At 37.8% G+C, this 23,789-nt stretch overlaps 2 protein-coding genes across 4 annotated transcripts; one reads left to right on the top strand and one right to left on the bottom strand.

Moving 5' to 3' along the window:
- Positions 1 to 1,092: 1,092 nt before the first annotated feature.
- hmgb2a (high mobility group box 2a) lies at positions 1,093 to 3,737 on the top strand. The gene is made up of 5 exons (XM_079615802.1): positions 1,093 to 1,648; positions 2,355 to 2,513; positions 2,701 to 2,852; positions 2,930 to 3,104; positions 3,174 to 3,737. The coding sequence occupies exons 2-5, from the start codon at positions 2,367 to 2,369 to the stop codon at positions 3,336 to 3,338; spliced, it is 639 nt and encodes a 212-aa protein (XP_079471928.1). The 5' UTR covers positions 1,093 to 1,648; positions 2,355 to 2,366; the 3' UTR covers positions 3,339 to 3,737.
- Positions 3,738 to 5,005: 1,268 nt separating this feature from the next.
- galnt7 (UDP-N-acetyl-alpha-D-galactosamine: polypeptide N-acetylgalactosaminyltransferase 7) lies at positions 5,006 to 22,896 on the bottom strand. 3 transcript variants are annotated; one of them, XM_079615801.1, is made up of 13 exons: positions 22,337 to 22,782; positions 19,742 to 20,190; positions 15,563 to 15,729; positions 12,505 to 12,635; positions 12,347 to 12,426; positions 11,501 to 11,683; positions 11,166 to 11,348; positions 10,042 to 10,159; positions 8,314 to 8,436; positions 7,964 to 8,182; positions 7,761 to 7,859; positions 7,543 to 7,671; positions 5,006 to 5,951 (listed from the first exon to the last, which is right to left on the bottom strand). In XM_079615801.1, the coding sequence occupies exons 1-13, from the start codon at positions 22,460 to 22,462 to the stop codon at positions 5,814 to 5,816; spliced, it is 2,145 nt and encodes a 714-aa protein (XP_079471927.1). In that variant the 5' UTR covers positions 22,463 to 22,782; the 3' UTR covers positions 5,006 to 5,813. The 3 variants fall into 3 exon arrangements, with proteins under 3 accessions (XP_079471927.1, XP_079471926.1, XP_079471925.1); XM_079615800.1 differs by lacking the exon at positions 11,166 to 11,348 and having other exon boundaries at positions 22,337 to 22,896; XM_079615799.1 differs by lacking the exon at positions 11,501 to 11,683 and having other exon boundaries at positions 22,337 to 22,837.
- Positions 22,897 to 23,789: the final 893 nt, after the last annotated feature.

Below are 23,789 nucleotides of genomic sequence, written 5' to 3'. Positions count from 1 at the left end.
CAGCCATTTGGCTAATTCTCTACAACTGTTTTACACCTCTATTGTCCTAACCTATTGCAATCCAATGGCAAAATGTAGATAGATTTGAATGTGAGGTGCTGTTTGTTTCTAATGCAGGTGGTAACAGTGTCATGCTAATGCGCCCATTTAGTTATCCATCACAGTTAAGTCTGAAATAGGTAATTTTGTGCAAAATTTAAATGATTATAAATATATCAGATTTTAGTGATCTTTTTAAAGTTCGTATAAATACACCATTTATTTTCTTACAAAAGTTTCCCTTCTTTAAATACCACCAAACTGCTCTTGTTCTTCATATACATTTCAGCAGAGTTCCAGTTGTCCATCCCCCCTTGGCCTTTCAGTTGTCTGAACAGCTGAGAGTGTTTTCCACAATGAATCTTAATGGCACATATTTCATGGAACTGGCTTGAACTGCCCAGACAAACACTTCAGATTAGATTTTTGATTCGAATTTGTGTTTTGTGTATGTGTTATATATATATATATATATATATATATATATATATATATATATATATATATATATATGTGTGTGTGTGTGTGTTAAATGACATTAGCACTGGCACAATTTCATAGCATAACTTGTATAATACAACAGCAATTTATAATTTGTCTAGGCCTGTTATTAATGCTACAATAGTGATTCTAGCAGATATTCTTACAAAATGTCTCTTAAAATATATCAAGAAATAGAAGAAAATTGCTTGTTACTATAACATTTTAAGTGAACTATGCAATGCGTTGTCTTGTTGTATTACTTTATAACATTCAATGGCACTAACAACAAACGAACGCCCTTTCCCCCACAAAAACAAAAGGTTAAAGTATCACGTGATCATGTGTTTGCGAACGCAATAATCACGTCACCAAATGTGTAGATTACGCTGCTGCAATACTTATCTTGACACATTTATTTTAAAATAAATTATTATTATTTTTCATTTCTTTTAGATTTAAATGGAAAAAATTATAGTAACACAATAAAACATATACTTAAAAAGAAAACTAAATCATCTATCATCATTTAACAGACAAAAAGATGAAAAATAGCCAATAGCGTTTTAACCTAGGAGGTGTGCGAGCAGTGACCCAAGGCGTGCCTTCTTTAAACCCGCATCAACTAAGACGTCAGCTTTTGTCCATATGGCGCGACGTTGTTTGTGCCAATTACAACTTTAAAACCCAAAGCCTTCGAAGCCTGATTCTGTTTGGCATAGTGATCCTCACTCAAACAATTTCACTCAGAATGTGCAACGTATTAATATTTGTTACATAAAGTCATTTGGATAGAAGAACGAAACTGGGGCGCATTTCCTTGATTCAAAGACTTACCGCTCATTATTTTAAATCCCCAGTTCAACCAATAGCTGACGAGATCAGTAGCGTCGTCATCTGGATCTAATTTTCACGAAGAAACTTGACTGCGGTCATAGACAGCCAATACGAATTCAATACCGCGTCTAGAACGTTGCTGATTCAAATTCGAACGTGTCCCAACCAATCAGACGAGAGCTCTGAGGGTGGAGTCTATGGGCATTTAATCAAGTTTGTGCGCCTTGCAGCACACAGCGACAAAACAGTTTACAACCAGAGTACGTGTTGAGCAGTTCGAGGCTGATTAGAGGTAAGCTGCATGTTTTAATGTACCAGATAACTCTTTTAATTTAAACTGAGCCTTTATCGAATATGTCCAAGAAAGATTATTTTACACGGTCGCGTTAGAATTTTCGTATGAGACTTATAATATGTTTTTTTACAGCTACTACTGTAGAAACCAAGAAAAGTGTTGTTTATTTAAAAGAAAAATATTGGGTTATCATCTAAGCTGTAGCTTTTGGTTACGTGAGCAAGTAGATTTAAAGGATTTTACCAGCTTAGTGATCTTGTGAAGTTAAGAGCGTAAGCAGCCATGGCTGGCTTGAGTTTGAGGTCGTAATGGAGCGCAGCGCCCGAGAGACCGAAGCGGCTAAAAGTGCTCTAAAGTTGTGTGCCGTGCAAACTTTCTTGGTTTATTTACTTCCTTTCAACGACTAGAGTCTGAAACTAATAGCCTTTATATATTATAGTGCATATTTCCTGCAGTTTAGGCGGGAAATCAAAATGGAGGTACGCTTATTGTTCTAGTTGAGTGATCTGGTGGAAACGAAGCAGGAACTTGATCGGATTAACGTTAACTACGTTAGCGTTTAGTACGCGATCATTTCTCAGTCGCTTTACTAGTGCACAAAGCAACAACACAACATACGTTTTGACTAAACAATACATGCTGCTGTTTCTGATGTTTTTTGTGTGTTTTTTTAAAGAGGTTTTTGTCTCTTTATCACTTTTAGCACATTACAGCCATGGGTAAGGATCCTACTAAGCCCAGGGGAAAGACGTCCTCTTACGCCTTCTTTGTGCAAACCTGCCGGGAGGAACATAAAAAGAAAAATCCAGGGACCTCGGTGAACTTTTCCGAGTTCTCCAAGAAGTGTTCTGAAAGATGGAAGGTGAGCTGAACAGAAGGGCTGCTTCAATGTTTTTCCGGGGGGTGGTGGTTGTTGTTAGGGAGGGGGGTGGGGCAGAATTACACGATGCATCTGTTACTCAAGTGACTGAAGCAAATGTAGGGCGGGAGGATAAAGACACACACTGCGCCTGCCTGGCACAATCTAATCATAGTCTCATGTTTTTCAGACCATGTCCTCTAAGGAGAAGGGCAAATTTGAAGAAATGGCCAAAACCGACAAGGTCCGCTATGAACGGGAGATGAAAACTTATGTGCCTCCTAAAGGTGCAAAAGGAGGGAAAAGGCAAAAGAAAGACCCAAATGCTCCTAAGAGACCACCGTAAGTAGTGCACAAATGGACCCCTGAGATTTGTATTTTAATATTTATTTTGAGTCTAATTTTTCTTCTATTATCAGATCGGCTTTCTTTGTCTTCTGCGCTGACCATCGCCCGAAGGTGAAGGGTGACCACCCTGGCATCTCTATTGGTGACATTGCAAAGAAACTTGGGGAAATGTGGTCCAAGCTTTCACCAAAGGAAAAGTCTCCATATGAGCAGAAGGCCATGAAGTTCAAGGAGAAGTACGAAAAGGTAAAGGTTGGCCCAATTCAGGTACTTTTTATGGCATTTTGCTCGTGTTAACAAGTATTTGTGTACCAGGACGTTGCTGCATATCGTGCCAAAGGAGCAAAAGCAGAGGGTGGCAAGAAGGGTGGACCTGGCCGGCCAGCAGGAAAAAAGGTGGAAGCTGATGATGATGACGACGACGAAGAGGAGGATGAGGAGGAAGAAGAGGACGAGGAGGATGATGATGATGACGATTAAACTATCAGGAAACCTTGAGCTGAGTTGTTTGCAAAACAATGTGAATGAATTTAAAATTTTCAAGACATGTACAGAAATGTGTATAATTGAATACATATTGAGGTCATGTGCTGTTTTGTAAATGTAACAGCTTTTTTTTTAAGCACTGCTTTTTGTCTTGATAGCTGTGGTTGCTTGTTTTCTTTCCCTGTTTCATATTATTTCTACTGCCATTTTAAGACAAATGAGGAACAATTTGTGTAGTCTCAATTTTTAAAATGAGCTTTAAAAGTTGTGTAGACTGAAATCTTTTTTTTGTTTATTAAATTTTTGTATATTATGACCAGTTTCCCTTTCCACTGTGTGCAATTTTGACTTTATTTGACTTATTAAAGATTTTTGCAGAATTTGTTCATATTGCATATTGTCAGATCATATTTATTCATAGCAACAAGGTATTGATTTAATATAATTGGGCTGAGGTATACAAATTAGAGTCATTGCCTAAGCAAATTGTATTACAGTATTTTGTTTAAATTAAAACTGTTCTGCTTTGGCTGTTTTACAAACTATTGCCACTATTTTACATTAAGCAGACAATTCAAAAATGTTGGGTTAGTTTCTTGTGGATTGGCCGTGATGCAAATGTGAGACCATAACTATGGTGTGTAATTGTGACTGACAAAGGGATAGTTCACCCAAATAATTACATTTTCATTTACCCACCCTCATGTTCCAAGCCTGCATGAGTTTCTTCTGTTGAACACTAAATATATTTTGAAGAATGTTGGTGACCCCATTGTAAGAAGAAATTACTAGAAGTCAATTGCTACAATCAATGACCACATTCTTCAAAATATCATATTAGAAGAAACTCATACAGATTTGGATCAACATGATGAGCACGTAATGACAATTTACATTTTGGGGTGAATATCCCTTTCAATTGAGGTTTGTTTCTACTTGGACTTAATTGTTAGTTATCAGGTCAACTCCCCTGAAGGAAATGCTCATCTCACCTGTGAGTAACTTGATCTGAAAAATGCTGAGGCATAAATGCACATGTAACTTCATCTGTAACCAGAGTTATGGTTAAGTGCATTAATGATTAATGTTTGGGCTGAGATGTCCTTCTGTTTGGTCATGTGACGTGGTCCAACACATAGGCTAGGTTGGGTGTATTGTTCTATGCAGTGACAGATGTATACACATTTGACATCTGCTTATCTGCATCCAAAAGCTCAGTCTACTTCCTTGAACAACCTATTCCGCATATGAACAGAATATTGGGTTCACTTCCACATTAACAGGCACTTTCCAAGAACACTGCAAAAAAGGTGCTTGAAATTCAAACTCCGAGTTGAATGTTTTAAATTTTAGATTTGCAAACTGTTAACAACATTTGTAATATATCTAAATACAGAAACCACGTGCTGTTTTTTTTTACTACTACAGAAACTTTTCATGGTTCAATTTTGTATTAGGTAAAAATGTAACTCGTTTTTTTTGATACAGAAAAGATGTGATTTATTCAGCTGTTTATATATATATATATATATATATATATATATATATATATACATAACGTGGAAACCAACAAATATTGCCAACTTAATTCCCTTGATCATCTAAATGGTTGAAATATCAGTGCTTATAACCTGCTAAAAACAAAACTTTATACAGCAACAGACTGGTAAAAATGTTCCATTTATTTTCTTGAGAAAACAGCCATTATAAGTTAGATATTTACACCTTCATTCGGAACCCCACCATATCTCAAAATGTTAATTTAGAAATAATCATATTTACATTGTACAAAACAAACAAAAATGTGCACATTGCAATCATTCCCGCCCTTAAAACATAACTTTGCTCCTCTTGCCTGTGATTTTTGGCCATGAATAGTATAATCAATCAATGATTTTCACAAACAAGTAAACAAATGTTCCCTCAACCAACCAAACATTTATGCAGTAGACAAAAATAAATCTATCACTTTTTTTTTCATTGTTAACCCCTTGTCCTCATTTCCCTTGTCTTTCCACTCCCATTCTTTACCCATAGAATGTGGCAAAAAATGCCGATGTGCCAAAGACGAAAAAAGTGGCAGGTTGACATCTCAAACAACAAAGTTCCAGTGTTAAAAAAATATATGCATCCCAGTACTTGATGGACAACCTTTACTTTATAATGGAGCAGCAACAGAAGTGGTATTAGATCTCAGCACACATTGTGCACATTCTACAAAAGATAAAAACATTCTGTTAGGTAGACCCCTCCAATCCACACAGATTCCAAAGAAAAACCCATGCAATGGACACTGGGGATGAACCGATGTAAACATTGTCTTCAATGGAGAAAAAAAATCAGAGTATGATCAGAGTTCAGTAATTGTGGCGATGACTAAAACTTCATTAGTCCCATGTATACTGGTAAAACATGTTTTTGTAGTCAGTGGTTTTCCTTGAAGCACATTTGAGTCAGTAAAACCAGCTCTTAAACTGCCACAATGTTGTTCATCTCCCACTTCTGCGAGCTCTTACTGTTGTCACAGTCAGTTATATAAACCTTGTGCAATACATCAGAGCGATCCAAACATTTCCCTGTAGGTATGTGTGTGAATCGATGCAGATCCTACGAGAAATCAGAAGCGTTGGAAAAGTTCACTGAAGAATCCGATACAGAAAGTAACAGAAACAAGCTTGCTAACACTTTACAATAAAGTTAATACATTAGGTATCATGAACTAAACAACTATTTTTACAGCATTATTAATGTATTCATGTATAAAATATTAATAATTGTTAAAGGGGTGGTAAAATGCCCTTTTCACAAGATGTAAAATAAATCTCTGATGTCCCCAGAGTGTGTGTGTGAAGTTTTAGCACAAAATACCCCACAAATATTTTTATACACATGTTAAAGTTGTCACTTTCTGAGGGTTTGCAAAAACACACCGTTTTGTGCCTGGCCCTTTAAATGCAAATGAGCTGCTGCAGAGGGCGGGGTTTCAAGAGCTCAGACACACTAAAATGACAGAAACTGTTCTGCCTTTAATGTTAAAACGGAGTCAGACAAAGATGGAGAGACTCAAGAAGAAGTGACAACATGTAGAAGCAACATGGCGTCTCTGAAAGGTTAGTTGATGAATTAATGTTGCTGATGTGGAGTTAACTATCTTCAATTATGATATTCTGTCATGGTAATCTATAAATCGCTCGTATAGGACCTGTTGTGAGATGCACACAGAGTGACTTTCTATTGCATGTGAAAAGATGGATGCTAAAGTTTGAGCTGACTCACAAAAGTACTCTTATACAACAACTTTTCCTCTTCTCAACATGGACTGCGTGTTTCCGGGGGCGGGGTTTATGTACATTTTAGACTTGCTGATGTCACTAACCCGGGAGGAATGTCGTGTAGTCCCTACCAGCCGTTTGTTGTAGTCCTTCTCTTTAAAAGCAAATATCTTCCTTTGCTTTGAACTTTGAGCGTTGTAACTTTGCAGATGTTGTTTTAACGCAACATTACACACTAACTAAAGTTAGAAAAGTGAAATCATACTTTACCACCCCTTTAATGTTTGTTAACTAAGGGATATTGTTGTATGTTTTACTATGCATTAAAATGATCCAAAGGGACTTTTACACTGTTACAAAAAATATATATTTCAAATAAACGATATTCATCAATGAATTCTGAAAAAACAGTTTTCAACATTGATAACAAGAAAAGCACAACATCAACACATTATACTGATTTTTGAATTATCTTTTGACACTGAAGACTTGAGTAATAATGCAGAAAATTCTGCTATGCCATCACAGAAATAAATTTGCATTTTAATAGAGTTACAGTTATTTTAAATTGTAATAATATTTCCCAATATTACAGTTTTACTGTATTTTTCATCAAATAAATGTAGCCTTGGTGAACATAAGAGACTTGAAATGCTAATTTCTACAGATTTTTTAACATCAACCATGTTTAATAAATGTAAAAGTTTTTTTCTTGCTAGCGATTACATACACTAGTGTTGAACTTTATTGTTAAGTGTCATCTACCGTTTAATGTGTGTATAGGGCATTATTAAACTTACTTAAAACAATTAAAACAATTATTCCAAAATGTTTTGATGCGATCAACATGTGGTAAAAATGGTGGTTTTGTTGATTATGGGCTCAGGCTGCATTAAAAAAGAGGCTTGATGCCTGTTGTTACATACCTTAAAATATTTCCACTCCGTGTTTTCATTCAAGTTGCAGTGTGTTATGATGACGGCAGATCCATCTCCTCCTTTTGTCAGGCACTGGTCGTACTGCATGAGTTGGTTTGCTTCATTAATTCTGAAGAGCTGAAGAAATGCCAAATTGAAATGAGATCCAAAACTTGTTCTAAAAAAACAGTCAAAGCAAAGAACTGCTGCTAAACATTTCCCTATACCTGATTTCCACCCATTCTGTGACAAGGCCCAATCTCGACATTGCCACCATTGGTGTGGCCCATGCTGTCAATGCAGTAGCTGGTCTCATACCCACGGATCTATCGAAAGAAAAAGCGGCTGAATAATGACAAATCCCACAACATTCACTATCACTTTAATTAACTGCATTTTCTCCATTTCTTGAATAGCTACATATATGCACCTCTCCCCATTCGACATTCTTTGGAGGAAGTGGGTAATGTTGAGGGATGTCATAGGCAATCTCCTCCATGAACCACTTGAAGCTCTTGCAGCGATGTTCCTCTCTGAACTTTTTCAAGCTGCTGATGTCCCCGTAGGCCAGCGTGAGAGTCTCAGGCCGGCTGGCGTAGAAATAGTCCTTATACTCATCCCACCACACCTCCACCACCCGCACATAGTTCTACATGCAGCCGATGAGGAGAAGGGAGGTTACAGACTGGATTAAAGTGCATCAGTAAAGTATAGCTTTGACCCAGTTTTGTTTTCAGATTCAGAAAGGTCTGATGATAGAATAAAAAGAGTAAAACTGACCTTAAGTGTGGGGGATGAGCCTACATGAGCAGGAGGTGGGTTTCCTTGCCAGCCCTGCAGACGGTAGATGTGCCCCACCCGTGAACATGGCACGAACAGAAGCTGCCCACCACATTGCCATATCTACACAGGACACACACATGGCAGGGATTCAGAAAGTGTCCACGTACAAACAAACTGCTCAAGTTTGCTAACTATGTTGCTCTGTGCTGTAGAAGAAATATCACCCTGAAGAAGTTTATTTTTTGTGATTCTGACTGTACATTATTATTCCTTACTTTTGTTACTTAAAAACATGGGCATTAAGTATTGATTTGGGTAGATTTTTTTATTATTCTGCTAGTAGAGCCAGCTGAAAAGACAGAACACAAGCATGGCTACAAAAGAAAAATGTTTGTGCAGTCAGTTTGAGTTAGAAAGTGTCACACTTGACAAAGATCATTATTCGGAAATGATTGTTTCGAATACTGATTATGATTGGTCACCTCCATGTCATTCAAACAAAATCAAAACAATTTTACAGTCACCATTAAATCAAAATATGGAATATGTTATGGAATATTGCAGTAGTTATTATAAATCATTTATCTGTGCACATCCTTATAGTATTTTTTTATTCAAGTGCGTTTGTTATCTTTAATCAAAATAACTTAGAACCCCTCCCTATTGTAACATCATCTCTTGCTCTCTTCTGTGATGATGTGTTTACCAGCTCGAGGGCAACCTGTCACTCCCATGAGATCACAGTAATAGCAAACCACAATGATCCAACCATCCAATCAATTCCTGTTAAACAAAATCAAGTCCCACCCAACATTTTGTTTCACTTACCCAAATGCATCACAATAGGGAAGAAAATACTATCACAACTTCCGTTTCATGCCGATTTTAAAGGCAGGGTAGGTTATTTGTTCCAGATTTTGTTGTTATTGTTATGCTGGTTGAAAGTCTCTTTACATAGCAATCTTTACGTTAAGTGGTGTAAATATATTTATATGTATATATCTTGTCTGTGTATGGTGTAGGACCATAACATAGGAAAAAACTGTTTGTTTATTCGGTCCAAATGCAATGATAGGATGTCTGCCTGTTAGCATATATGTATTTCCACACCTCTGCACACCCTGCTTATGCAGACGTCACACAACATCAGCACGTTTCATGCTACGAATTAGATGTCAGTCACTGAGCACCGCAACAGAAACAGCAGCCACCTTTTACAGTTCCTCCTGAACCAAAACAACAAGCTTCTGCTAAGTTCACGCCATAACTACTGTAATTTGGAAGAGATCAAAACCTGTGACTGACGTTATAGTATATAGAGTGGTTCTTGATTCGAATTTATACGTTTCAATGGTCACACTATCAACGGTGAAATAAAACTGCAGCAGTCAGGTGATATAGGTCAGTGCTTTAAGTTTTTTTTATGTTCTTTATTATTGTGATGTTAATACGCTTTGAGACATGAGGTGGTTTAACGCCGTCTCTCGTGACACTTTTATTTGCTTCTTGCTGTAAGCGTTCATGTGTTTTGGAGGTGTGGCTTTGTAGACGCTCTGAAGGGAGGGTGGGATCTCATGCTTTCAAATCTAGCTCTCCAAAAATAACCTACCCTACCTTTAAAACAAACTTAGAAACACATGAATAACCTTTATGCAAACTTCTGTGTGAACAAAAAAATATAGTATAATTTTCAATTGAGACCACTACCAATTTCTAAAAGTTTACCTTGTAGGAGATCTCAAAGTTTTCTCCTCCCCAGATCTGAAGGCCTGGATCATAGAGGCCCAGCTCGAAGAAGAATTCTCTTTCTATTGCGAAGAGTCCTCCAGCCATGGCAGGAGACCTGATGCACAAATACACTCATAACTTAAGGAATGTTCACCTCTTACTTTTCACACACATACAATACACTATTTTACAACATTAAGAGACGAGGCTTTGTTCAGACAGGCAGTACAAATCTGAAATCAATTTAGTTTTTTGTAGTCTGAATTAATTAAAAACAGTGACAGACACAACAAACTGCAAAAACTAAAATTAATTTACAGTACTCTTTGGGAAAAAAAATACAATAATAATAATAATTATATATATATATATAATATATATATATATAAGGAATTTAAGAGAGAAAAAAAAGGATTTCCCCTGCAGCGTGAACAAAACCGAAGAGACACCAAAAACAAGCAGTAAGATGCTGACAAACAATCAAGACGTTTCCATTATACTATCGGGCAGGATGTGCCATTTTTTTAATTAAATTGTCCATGTTGTGTCTCAGCGCCTACATAATTCTGCAAAATTCTGGTGTCTCTTTTTACGTTATATTGCCCATAGAATCAAACATCAGAGAGAATTTACTACAGAAGAGTGCACAGAAAATAGCATAATGTAAAGATGAAGCTCTAGTTAAAATTCAAGCAGCAACAGCATAGACACTTTCCCTTGTTTGGTGACGCGTATATGTACACTTGGGTTGTAGACTTATGACAAGTCACTACCACAGAAGAGATTAGTTGGTAGACCAGAGAGAATGGAGACTACAAGCAAAGAGAAGCAGAAAGAAGGTCTGTGAGTAGTTAGTTTCTAAATTCTAGTAGTGAGCGACTCAACCAGAACAGCCATAGTGGAGTCATAATATATGAAGCATTTTTATTAAAATCACTTCATTGTTTTATGACCACTTCATAGCAGTTAGTACGCAGCATGAGCATCAAACGAGCTGAACTGTTAAAGAAGCAGAGACAAGCAGACCACCACCAATCTTTACAAGAGAGAGAGGCAAAGTCTCTCCACTTATGCGTGTTGTGGTCAGCCCTAATCAGCTCAAGATTATGGCTCTAAATTACCGATAAGGCTCAGTTCTAGTTAGTCTCTTCTGCTTCTCCTTGCCACCCAGTGGCACGCGTTTCCAAAGCATGCTCCAGTCCCATGCTCCTCTGGCAAAGCCATCCTCGTCCCCGCCACCCTGGGGCTCGATGTTATAAGTCTTGCCGTTAATAGAATCTATGAGAGGCACTGTGCACACCGTTCTGAACATGGCCACGGAGGATGGAGGAGAGACAAGGGGGACGTCCATGCAAGCAAACATGGACACACACACACAAGGGGGTGGGGGAGACAAAACAAGAGAGAGAGACATAATGTATTTAATGATCATGCTTATAAGAGGGTGGAAGTTTACCCATAAGGCTCTGTCTTATGCTTTCTCTTAGCCTTCTCCCTGCTGCTAAGAGGGACCCTTTTCCACAGGAGGCTCCAGTCCCAGGCGCCTCGCGCCAGGCCGTCCTCGTCCCCGCCCTGCTGTGGCTCTATGGTATAATCATTGCCGTCTATGTAATCTATCAACGGTACTGTGCAGACCGTTCTGCAACATTAACACAACACAGTATTAACAATACATTTAGGTAAAGATAAAAAAAAATACCACACCTGTGTAGTGTACTAGAATTAAATATAGAAATAAAAATATGAATATTTGAATAACTTGTCCACAAAACCAAAAGTCATGTGGTCGAACCAATATGAAAAAAAAAAAAACTTTATATCATAGAGGGGACTGCAGTCCTTCTTTAAAGTCGTTTAAATAATCTGACATTTATATGACAAGGCAAGATTAGTTCAGATTGGGTGTAAAAAAATAAAAAAAATAATGATATTTATTAATTTATGATATTTACACACAAAAATGTGTTTGCCTAAAAATATATATATTTTTATTTAATTTTTTCAAAATAATGACTTAAATTAGGGTTGGAACGATGTGTCGACGTTATTGGCTATACTCGCATGTTTTCAGGGAGCAAGATAAATGCTACGTTTTACTTTTAGGTTATACCACATGACCATTTAAAATTCATTAAATTTAAGTTTTTTGTGTGTTTTTTTTTTAAATATGAAACCAACATGAATAGGAGAACATTTTTAGAAAGTCAACACAAGCATATTAAACAATTTTACAATATTTAAAAAATAAATGTATTTTCAAAGCCTCAGTGAGCACAAAACCAGCCTGGAGCTTAAGTCATACCTGTCTTTTGAAATGGGGGCCACCAGTGGGGCGTACCAGTTTATCCCAACTTCACAATGAGCATCCAGGTAGATCAGCACCTGAGGACAGAACCACAGCGTGAGACAGGAACATGTATGTAGAACCATTAAACAGCATGTTAATAATGGGGCTCATACCTGTCCCACAATGGCTTTGCGGGCTCCTATGCTCCTGGCCTGGATCAGACCCTCTCTCTTCTCATTGCGAAAGAGTTTGACCAACCCATTCCATTGTTTTATATACTCCTCCAGCCTCTCTTTAAGATGAACTAAACAGAGAACAAACACATACACTTTCAGGCTTTGTCTACACTAACCGACACAAAAATGTCATCTATTTCTTTCTTTTTTTATATTGTCCAAATTACCTCATGAGCTCCATGGGGACATAACATGAGCACATTTCAGCTTTCTGCCTGCACTTGTTAATTATACCTTGCTACTCGGTTGTAAAAGAAGGTTATTGGCATATTGTTCAAACCTACATCATTACTACAGCAGCCAGTGTAGATATAGCAGACTTCGATTATGTCTGAGCGGATCCGATTTGACCACTTGCAAAATAACAGTGCAGACAGTCAGCCCTAAAGATTGCATTTGAAAAACAAATCGAAACTGTGTGCAGCATGAACAGAGTTTTACTGACCTTTACTACAAAGCGCATAACACATTCTGAGCCTATACGCTCTTTATCGATTCGTATCGGCTAATTCTGCAGCACTGCATTCATTCATAGTTCCCTTGTGAGCGATCTCTTAAAGAGTAATGATCTCCATTCAGTAACAGTCTGCTTGCCCCATATTAATGAACAAGCGCTAGGCATTAGTCTTCAGGCAGACCGCCTACAGGTTGTGGCAAAGATATGTCTCTTTCACTTTTGAGTGCAGAATTGACTCTCAGGAGGAGAGAGATATCAAAAAACTAAAGCCATTCATCACTTCCTTAAACCTGAAAAAAAAAACAGTAACGGCTGAAATACAGTCACAACCCAAAACAGCCGGAACATGCAAATCCCCAGAGCATTTAGAAGACAAGGAAGCAAAAAAAAAAAAAAAAAAAAAAACTGGTGCACTACAGTGCTCTATTTAAATCAAGGTATATTAAACGGATTAACTATCTATTTTCTAGATGCATGTTATTGATCTTACATGCATACCAGTACATACGTATACGCATACATGCATGACCTCGTAATGCTTCCAATTGGTTAGGCTAAGTCTTCACATCACTGCGGCCGCTGTTAAGAGGCTCTGGTTGCAATAGAAACAGTCAGTGTCCTGAGACAAGAGCTTAGGTTTGCTCATATTCAACCACAAAAAAACAACATTTATGGGACAGTTCATCCCAGATATCGTTGCTGATTTGGGATGTTATTTAAATGTGAGTGTGGCAAGCAGTTTTTGAGATTTCAGGATTCAAGTAGATAGAACTTTCTTACTTTCTTGGATGTCCAAAATAGTTGCAGAAAAGTGTTGCAAATATGGCTGCCAAGTGAATGGGTTTCCTTTTACTCTTACCATCAACTGCAAGCTCATATTCAGGCAATCTACCTCCATCCAATCAACAACCGACTAATAAAAACAAGCCCATGGCCTGCCCTACTTTGTTTTAGTTTTTTTTGATAATACATTTCACTCAGCACAATATGCTCGTATGATCGTGGCTCGCGTTGTATGAGAGGAACAAACAAATCTGTTGCTACTTCAGTTTTCTCGCGACTAAAGCAGGGTGCACAAACTGTCGTACGAGCTCGCAGGCGAATTTTCTTTCGGGAAAAATTGCACTGAAATCGCTGATGCTCGTATGATCGTGGCTCGCGTTGTATGAGAGGAATAACAAGCCGAGCCAAGTATGTTACGAGCACCTCCAGATCATTTTCAAAACATGTTCAGGGAGTCGACCTGATTTTGACCAGTGTCCCCGCTCTGTCTCCTATTACCCACAATCAAACACAACCACTTCACATAGTAATATCCATAGATCTAGCCTATGATCTATTACTACAGCCCAGTGGCTGCAACCTACAGCGTGCCCAATGCGCATACACTGACACACACACAAATACACTTTCTGGTTGTTTTTGTTGAAAGGAATGGGTTTGTTGTGCTCTGTATTTCACCAAATCATTTGCACACTAGTCTTTATATTTTCTTTCTTTTTCTATCCAACGCTACAGCAGCAACAGTGAAAGATCTCCGTGTTTAATCCTCCCGAGTGTCCAAACTCGCAGTGCACACACCAAGCCAGGGACACACCAAGCTGACGGTCGGCCATTGGGCAATGTGCGCAAAACAGTAAGCAAGCGCTGCTTTGTTTATGGTTTGTAATGTATGCCTGCAGTCTTAGTTTCACTTTCTCTTTTTGAATGACAAATATACCTGCTTAAATAAACAGTTAGGCCTATCTCCTTTACACGCAGAACGCAGATGCTACTTGACAGTCTGTAGTCTTTGGTGTGTTCAAGCACAGATATTTTTCCCCGACGCAGGCGACACGAGCCGACACAGTCGGCTTTAATCAGCGCTTGTTTTTTGGGGTCAGTTTGGTGTGTCCCTACCTTTAATCAATGGGAATCAGCATCAGATGATATCATTTTTTTCTAATTTCTAATCTAATTTACAGATTCATTTGCACTAAATGCACTAAAACTAGAAAGTTATAAGTAGAAAACAGTAATGAACACTTCACTTAAATGAATTGGTGAATCTTTTTTTAAACCGTTTCTTCTAAATTACTAAACGGGATGCAATAACCAATCAAATAAAACGATTCAAACTTATTGGTATTTGAGGAGGACAGGAAAGTGTGTTTGATTATTGCCTCTGTTTGCTTGGCTGTTGCAACAATAAAATGTGCAAGGGACATAAAAACCAGCGACACTACTTCCAGTTACTAAATTTACATTGATCTGAAAACAGCCGAGAGCTACTGTCACAATACTGTGAGATGTCATTAAGATATATATATAGTAGTTCCTTTGTGATCGTTAATTAAACAACTACCAGCATCAGTGCACTTTTTCTTTGCCATGTTTGTGGTCTAAATATGACTTTAGTTGTCAGACCTGATGCTTTTTGTTTTTTTGCACAAGCACTGTGCTGAGTTAACCGTTAAAGAAAAATGCAAACCACAGACATGTGCTATTTAGAGTGCTATTTTGCCATTTAGAGCATTTGATGAAGAATGCTCACACTACCTTTGTTACTGAAGTCATCAATCATGACTATCTCAGCCAGGTATCTTCTTGGGGTTCTTTTGATGACGCTGTGCACCGTCCTCATCAGGGTGGACCAGCCCTCATTATGGAAGACAATGATGACGCTGGAGGTGAGGAGGTTGTCATCATATTGCCAGTATTTACACCTGCAGACAATATAAACAGCTATAAAACACACTCTGTACTGGAAAGTGAACGTTAATGTTATATGTGCGTGTCTGGTCCGTGTTACTGTTCACGGGTTTGCACGTCAATACACAGCGGTAGATTCTTACACACTGCCATGCACCTCTATCCAGTGAAAGACATTTGTGAGACAGGAAATAGCAACTTTGCTCACGGTTTCCTCCGCACAGGGGAAAAGCAATGACCAGTTACACTTCCTCATTTTCTTTCTAAGCTCGAATTTAAAGTTTCTTTATCCAGTTTCATTCACTTGCAGTAAATAATAAAGTTGTGTGTGGGACTGGGGGAGAAATGCTGTTTAGACTACAGGATAAATTGCACAAACTCCATGCTATTTTATGAAGGTTTGAGCTTCCAGACACCTCTAATATATTTGAAATATAGAGATGGTGGGGAATATTTGAGCTATACAACTGAAGGATATGCATGCACAAACAATTTGGCTTTGTTTGTAGGTTCCAGGAGGGTTATTTGCTCTAGGGCTTAATCTATGTACACGTTCTTACATAGTGCAAACTGAAGTTTTAAAGTCAAAGTTTGAGCAGGTTAGAAAATCTATAGATGGGGAAACTCTTGATGCCTTAAGTAAATAGGACATAGAATTTATTCCTCCCAAAACCATAAAAAAAATATTGTTTCCTGCCTGCAACAACACACTGCCAGAGCAATACTTTCTTTCTTAAGGTGGTTTAACCTCTCTTAGCATCAGGGTTCTTAGGGTTCATGTTCTTAAGTGTGCAGAAGCCTAACTTGTGTGTTACATAGCACAGTAAAGCCACTCAACTGGAAGAACAACTCACTCCCATGGCATTCAATCTCGCTGGAGATCAAGGTGTGTTGCACTACTTGTAAACACGTTGTCACCACCTGAGTGCTAATACTACCTGTTCTTCTAAACTACATGGATTCTATTTATCAGTACATTTTTTTTGCTAATTTTAGCACTGAATCTAGGAGGTAATGGAGCTGTTCAGTAGTGACGTCCATTTGTAGGCCAACTCAGAGGGCCAATTCATCATGAGTTCCCGTGAGAATTTCCACTGCATCATTGCCGTGTGAAAGGTAGAGGGAGGTGGATAAAGGTCTTTAGGCTAGTTCTTGGTAGCGAAAGCTGTATGTCAGGGTGTAGGGTAGGATTAGAGGTTAGTTTCTGTTACAGCAATTCCCTGTTGAATATTACAGGTTGTATTTTTAAACAGTCTGAATATTTTGGAAGTGAATATGGATATGAATATTTTGGAAATAATATTTTTAGGAATGAAAATGTGTTTGAAATGTTTTTAATTGAAATATCCACAGCTTAAATATTCAACCATGTTGAAAATCAGCCCATACAAATGCAAGCGCTAAAAAAACAAATGCATTAAAATGCAAGCATGGCTAATGTAGGCCTAATGCATATGTTTTTCCCAAGTAGTGCAATTCAATAAGCTTTTTTGTTTCAAAAACATTTGGCATTATTTTACATTTGACTGTCTCTAATAGACATTAGATAGGGTCTTGCAAAGATCACTTGAAGAGACTTTCATGTTTTGTTCTACAATATAGGCTAAATTACACACAGTTATACGTCAAGTGTGAGTTTTAATAATAGTCACAAAAAATAAATAAATCACTCTCTAGAAGAACTACAATGGTTGTCAGAATCATGAAGCAAATAATAATTGGCCAATAAGCATTGTTTTTTTTTTTTTAAGGGAAGTTATGGTCTCAAAAAACTTGTATTTGCCAACAAACAAAGATTTAAAATTACAAAATTGATAAAGCTATTCTTACTTGACTAACATGCAGCAGTGTGTTTGACTTATGAGAAAGGCATGACTAGACTAAATTATGAAATGAAGCAAAACATCACTACTAAGAAACAAAGTGTGTAAACACTGACATCTTCAGACAAAAGTTGGTATCACCGAATACACTCACCAACAATTTAGTTTCACAAAGGAAATACAATACAAATGCCATAACGTAATCATGGTACAATCTATAGGATCATAATTACGTCTGTGAAAGGTTAAAAATATATCTGAGCTCTGCTGCACTGAGAAGTCACACACCTGCGGGCTCACAACTGATCAGTTCAAAAGGGCCATATATATTATATACTAACCAATGTTACTAATAATACCACCAAAGATCAGCTGTGTTCTTTTTCCCAGTAACATTTAGGCTAGTGCCATACTGCAAGTTTATAAGCTGTTGAAAACCTTTGCACCCTGCCTGTACCAAAGAACAGTGGTGTCCATTGTTTCAGCCCTTACTTGGATCCAGACACAATCCAGATTTCTCTACTAGAAAATAATTTGTTTTTCCTGAAGGAAGCGAGTTAGATAGAACATGCGTATTTGTGTATTAAAAGCATCCTGGCATCAAGTAAAAACATGTAGCAATGACATTACAACACAGCTGATGAATGAGCATGATTAAATTTGGTTATATTTAGGATCATGTACGGTACCTCAAAGGGCACAACACTGTTCATTTAAGGTCCAGCGTTCAATTTACAGGGAATAAGCATACTGACAAACATATGAACATTTTTCTTTTTGTTAAAAGCATCTTCAAGATGTATAAACATAATTTTAAGATAATAAGCTGGTCAAGTTAAATTTAATTTCACCCAAAAATATACTGTCATTTACTCGCCCTCATGCCATTCCAAACAATGTACAATTGTACATTGTACAATTAAACACAGAAACATTTCTCAAAATATCTTCATACAAAAGAAAGAAAGTTTTGGAATGGCATAAGTAAAAGTGTAAATGATGACAGCATTTTCTTTTTTGGGTGAACTATCCCTTTAAAAGTCTGCAAAAGAAACAGCACTGACCAACGCGCTGTAAAACGCACTAATGATTAAACCGCTGATGGTGAAAACACTGCATGCTTTTTATACCATCATTATTGCCCAATCACAACGTGTACCAAGTGTGAAATGTAACCATATAGCATACTGTCAAAAAGAAAATGAGTGTGTGTTCAAACTGAATGGCCTACAGTGGTCAAATATGAAGCTGAAGCTGTTGTTAAAGCCTCAGGTAGGACATTTCTGAAGCTGTATGAACTCATAAAGCAGTCTCAGGCAGATAATCCAGCTTTCCAGCTCGGAGCGGAGTTAATGAGAGAGACTGCGGCTTATCATTCAGCTGTGACGTGGCTAAACAACATTTTGGTGGCTGAATTATGGCCATAATACCGATCCTATTTAATGTCTGGAACATTAGTAATAAGAGTGCAACACATTATCTACCCAGTACTAACCGTCCTTTCAGTGAGAAGGGTATAGGTTATATTCCTTATTTTACTGCAACACAGTACAGTGTTTATATCCGAAGGTACTTTGATATTTGCATTGGCTACATGTTGTTTACAATACATGGTACAACAAGGTACTTCTATGTTCCATGGTCTTACCTGACAAAAATTATGTGAAATTTATGTGAGAAATTAAGGATTACTGTAGGTTTTTTGTGTGTGTGTGTGTGTGTGTGTGTGTGTGTGTGTGTGTGTGTGTGTGTGTGTGTGTGTGTGTGAACAGAATAAAAGAGAAATGGAAAATGACGTGGCTCAAAAGGAGGGTTTTTTTTCTTTAGGCTACTACGCCACTGACGTAGCTTGTTTGAAAAGGTGTGTCCTTAACGTTTAAATTTTTCTGGGTGTGATCACAAAAATAACTCAGAAAGTAAACATGTCAAACCTGACTGTCTGATAGTGTCACTCTGTGTCTATATATTAAAAATAAACGTAAATTATTTCATAAATATATAGGCTACTGTACTCCAATACATGCAGAAACAAAAGAGGACCAACCGGTTAATATCTAATGAGGCAAAACACCATTTAAAACCATACAAAACATTGCCAAAAAAAAAGAAAGTAAAGAGATTGCTACCACACCCACATTCTCCCCTCACACACACCCTCCCTAATAAATTCTGAAATCAGAGTGACGTGCGTCCTCATACTCACTCTTCATGCCGCAAGTCGTCGACAGTTCGATCCAAGGAGATCATATCGCTGGCTACCATATTAAAGCCGAATTCCTTGATGCTGGCCTGAACCGCATCTTTGTACTCGGGTCCCAACACAAAAGGTTTGCTCCCCTCTCCTGGTCCGCCCAGGGACCCCTGAGGCTCAGGTTCTTTAGGCTCAAAGTTGCCCAGAATCCCTTTCTTCAACACAGGTTCGCTAAAAACATTGGTGTGGGGCTTGAAGGTGACGTATTGCTTTTGGATGACATTCTGCTGGTTCTGGGCTCTTAATTCAGGGTTTGGCTTGTCACCATTTTTCTGGCGGATAGACTCCAGATCGACCTCAACTCCTTCAACGTGGGGCCAAGGAACAACTGGCTTGAACTGGTCAGCCATGTCATTATTGGCAGGGATGGGCTGCAGAAGTTTATCCGCATCTCTTCCTTTCTATGAAATGAGACACATTTTTTGTTAGATATTAACCCATAAAGCCATATCTACATGCTTTCTGCCCTCTAGCTGATAGTTCATACTTTTTTAGCAAGTAAAAATCCCTTGAAATGCTCACCTAGACTAATGATTTTAATAAAGTAAACGTAACCATAACGTTTATGTTGTTAAAGGGTTAGTTCACCCAAAAATTTAAATTATCACATAATTTTCTCACCCTCAAGGTGTATATAATTTTCTTCTTTCACCCAAACACAATTGGAGTTATATTTAAAAAAATATCCAAGCTTTATAATGGGAGATAATGTTAGTGGTATCATTTTTTAAGCCGCCAAAAAAAGCGCATCCATCCATCCATAATAAAAATAGTCCATACGGCTCCAGGGGGTTAATAAAAGCCTTCTGAAGCAAAGCAATGCGTTTTTGTGAGAAAAATATCCATAATTATAACTTTATAAACCGTAATCACTAGGATAACCGAAAGCGGCCATCCGCACGTTCACAAGAGAGTCAAGTTCCGGCATATGACATAGCCTAGGCATTGCGTAAGCTTAGGTGAGAGTAGACGCCTCTCGTTGTTAAAATAAGGGCTGGGCAACAAACTCAAACTCCTCCGACATTTCTCTTTAAAAATCCTTGTTTTAGACTTCTAATTCGTGACCAGTGTTTTGTTTTGCTCTATGCTCTGTGCTTCTGCATTCGCCAATACGTCAGGTCAGAGGTCACTTTTCTGCTGGAACTCAACTTTCTAGTGAATGTGCTACCGTATAAAAGTAATAAATATTAATATTTTCTTACAAAAACACATCGCTTCACTTCAAATGGCCTTTATTAACACCCTGGAATACTTGTATGATGGATGAATGGATGGATGGATGCAGTTTTTTGGGCTTCAAAAAAATTGGTACCATTTACTCCCATTATAAAGCTTAAAAGAACCAGGACATTTTAATACAACTCCGATTGTGTTTGGCTGAAAGAAGAAAATCATACAGCTAGGATGGCTTGAGGGTCAATAAATTATGGGATAATTTTCATTTTTGGGTGAACTAACCCTTTACAGTAATAATATTTCAAGTTGGACATTTACTGTAGTTTGCTAATTGCTATACTGTCACACAATCTCACTGATTTACAAGCTATCATAATTTCATATTACTTTTTGAAACTGAACCAAATTGCTTTATAATTTTGCCATATTAATCATACTACATAGGTCATAAAAATATGACCGTAGCCTAAGTATTATTTCAAATGACAGGTTTACATAAAGACAAGCACTTTCAAGTAAACATTTACATAAGCATCCATTATGCAAAAGACACCCTGAGCTGAAATGAGTAAACAAAGAAGAAACTCTGTACAAATAATGTAGCCTATGCTCAAAAGCAGTGCAAATAAATCCGCGAGAATTTAGGCTAACTTAATACCACAGAGACGAGCCAAACTACACCAGACTGGTGTTGACAGAGAGGTGTCAATGTGCCACGTGTCACTTGCATTTCTGTGCAATCTCTTCTGAAAGCAAAGAAATGTGTGTCCTTGTAACGTTACACTTATTCATCTCGAGCTGATCATTTAATTCAGTCTGCAAGCACATCGACCCCCCTATTCGATCGCGAAGAAGACCCCATTAGTCCATAATCAGTAACGTTACTGATACCTCAAACCATCTAGACTGATCACCTAAAATAAACATTTTACATTAAATGTTTATATTAAATAACTGCTCTTTTAAATTAATTATGCGTATCTCAAATAAGCAACCAGTAACGTTAACTAACGTTACAGAAACGACCTTCCGGGTTTTCGCTGAATTTGCTGCTACTTATGAGGATGTAGACACTGACAGCTACATTTAGCTCTCTATGCTAGTAGCTGACATCCATATCTGGGTTTTGAGTCTAATTCGAATGGAAATACATATTTAAACACTTTTCAAGATAAATAAAAACGTCCTGTATCGGTTTCAATTCATCGGTCAGTTCTCGCTGCTCATCTCCATGACAACCGCAGCAGTTAGCATGCTAATCATCATGCTAGCCGACCCCCCTGAATACTAAAACATGGTGAAATTAACAGCAAGCACAGCGAAAACACTCATGTCTCAAGATAACTAACGGCCATTAAAGTGATACTTTACCATTACGCCCGCGAACGGGTTATCGTCGCCTGCCTTTGGTGTCAGGGAAGACCAAAGCAAAACCAGCCCCAAAAATGTGCCGATGACCAGTACACTTCGAAGAATGAATCCAACCTTTAACCTCATTTTGTAAAAAATCAGTTGAAAAATAATAAGAAAGAAAGAAAAAGGGTCTCTAGGACAAATAAATAAACACTCCGCAGCCTGAATGGACACATCGAATCCCTCCCTCCCTTCCTCTCACTCTCTTTCTCTTTCTCTCTCTCCCTCTCCCTCCTCTGCTCCCCTATTCAATAAAACTCCCACTATGCTCTATGATTCAGTCACGAAAAAAAGTAATACAATAAGCAAACAGTTGCGTATGTGCGTGCATGAGCGCGCGCCACGCAGCCATGAGGTCTAAACACACGGATGTGTGTATGAACACACACGGACGTGTGCGGAATGATTGATAGGAGGAAATAAAAGGCCTGTAGAGATGTGCGGGGCGGAGACTTCCACAAGTGTTGCAGTAAGCCTATAGGCGTTTATATACGCACAACTATTGCCAAACCCTTCTCGATTTGTGCCACGCACACATAACTCTTCTTATCGTTTTTGAAGAGACCGATGAACAAAGGTCAGAGATCAGTATTTGGAGGTCGGAATTAACTCAAAATGGACAATCCTCATTTGTACAGAACATAGGAGAGACCAGGCTAGGGGAGACCGGGGATGAAAGTAACATTTTGTTCGAGCATCAGTGGTTGTGTTTGTGCTATATCTCTCAAAAGTTGATACATGGAAGCCACATTTGTCAGCTACAAATATAACTCACATGGGCATGTAGCTACAACCCTTTTACAAATTATGTAAGTTAATGTCAAACACAATGAGTTCCGTTGTTACAACATACCCCACTACTGGGGTGATGATAGATGATGTAGCAATGAGAGGTGACTGATTTGCTGAAATATGATCCACACAATCTAAATGTATGCAAGAATGTTATTGAAGAACAAAGAATAACCAGTTTTTAAATAAAGAAAGCAATTTAAAGCAACAAAAAACGTTGTATTGTATTTCTTTAATGACTTTAAATCTAGCACAAAAACGATTGCAGTGTGTGTTTTTGTGTGTAGGCCTGCTGTATTCCTGCCACATAACAGTCCAGTCACTATGTTGCCATCCACCTATTTTATGTGAATTTTGGGACATAAAAAAGCACACAGCCAAATCACATAAAAAAAAAAAAAAACCGCTGTATGGAACTGCAGAAATATGCATACATTCTAAAAAAGTGCAAAACATATATGTGTGTGCTCAATTGAGGTGGCCAATGTTTTTACCTGACAATGCATTAACTATGATGGAAACATATTTACTATAAATTCCTCAATGTACAACAAAAAACTCACATGATTTTGTCTTAACAGAGGATGTGATTGATAACTGGAATCATCATAAGGGGTTG

This window comes from Phoxinus phoxinus (genome assembly GCF_949152265.1).
Source record: "Phoxinus phoxinus genome assembly, chromosome: 6".
NCBI lineage: Eukaryota > Metazoa > Chordata > Actinopteri > Cypriniformes > Leuciscidae > Phoxinus > Phoxinus phoxinus.
The sequence above is the reverse complement of the archived record's forward strand: the minus strand, read 5'-3'. Positions and strand labels throughout refer to the sequence as shown.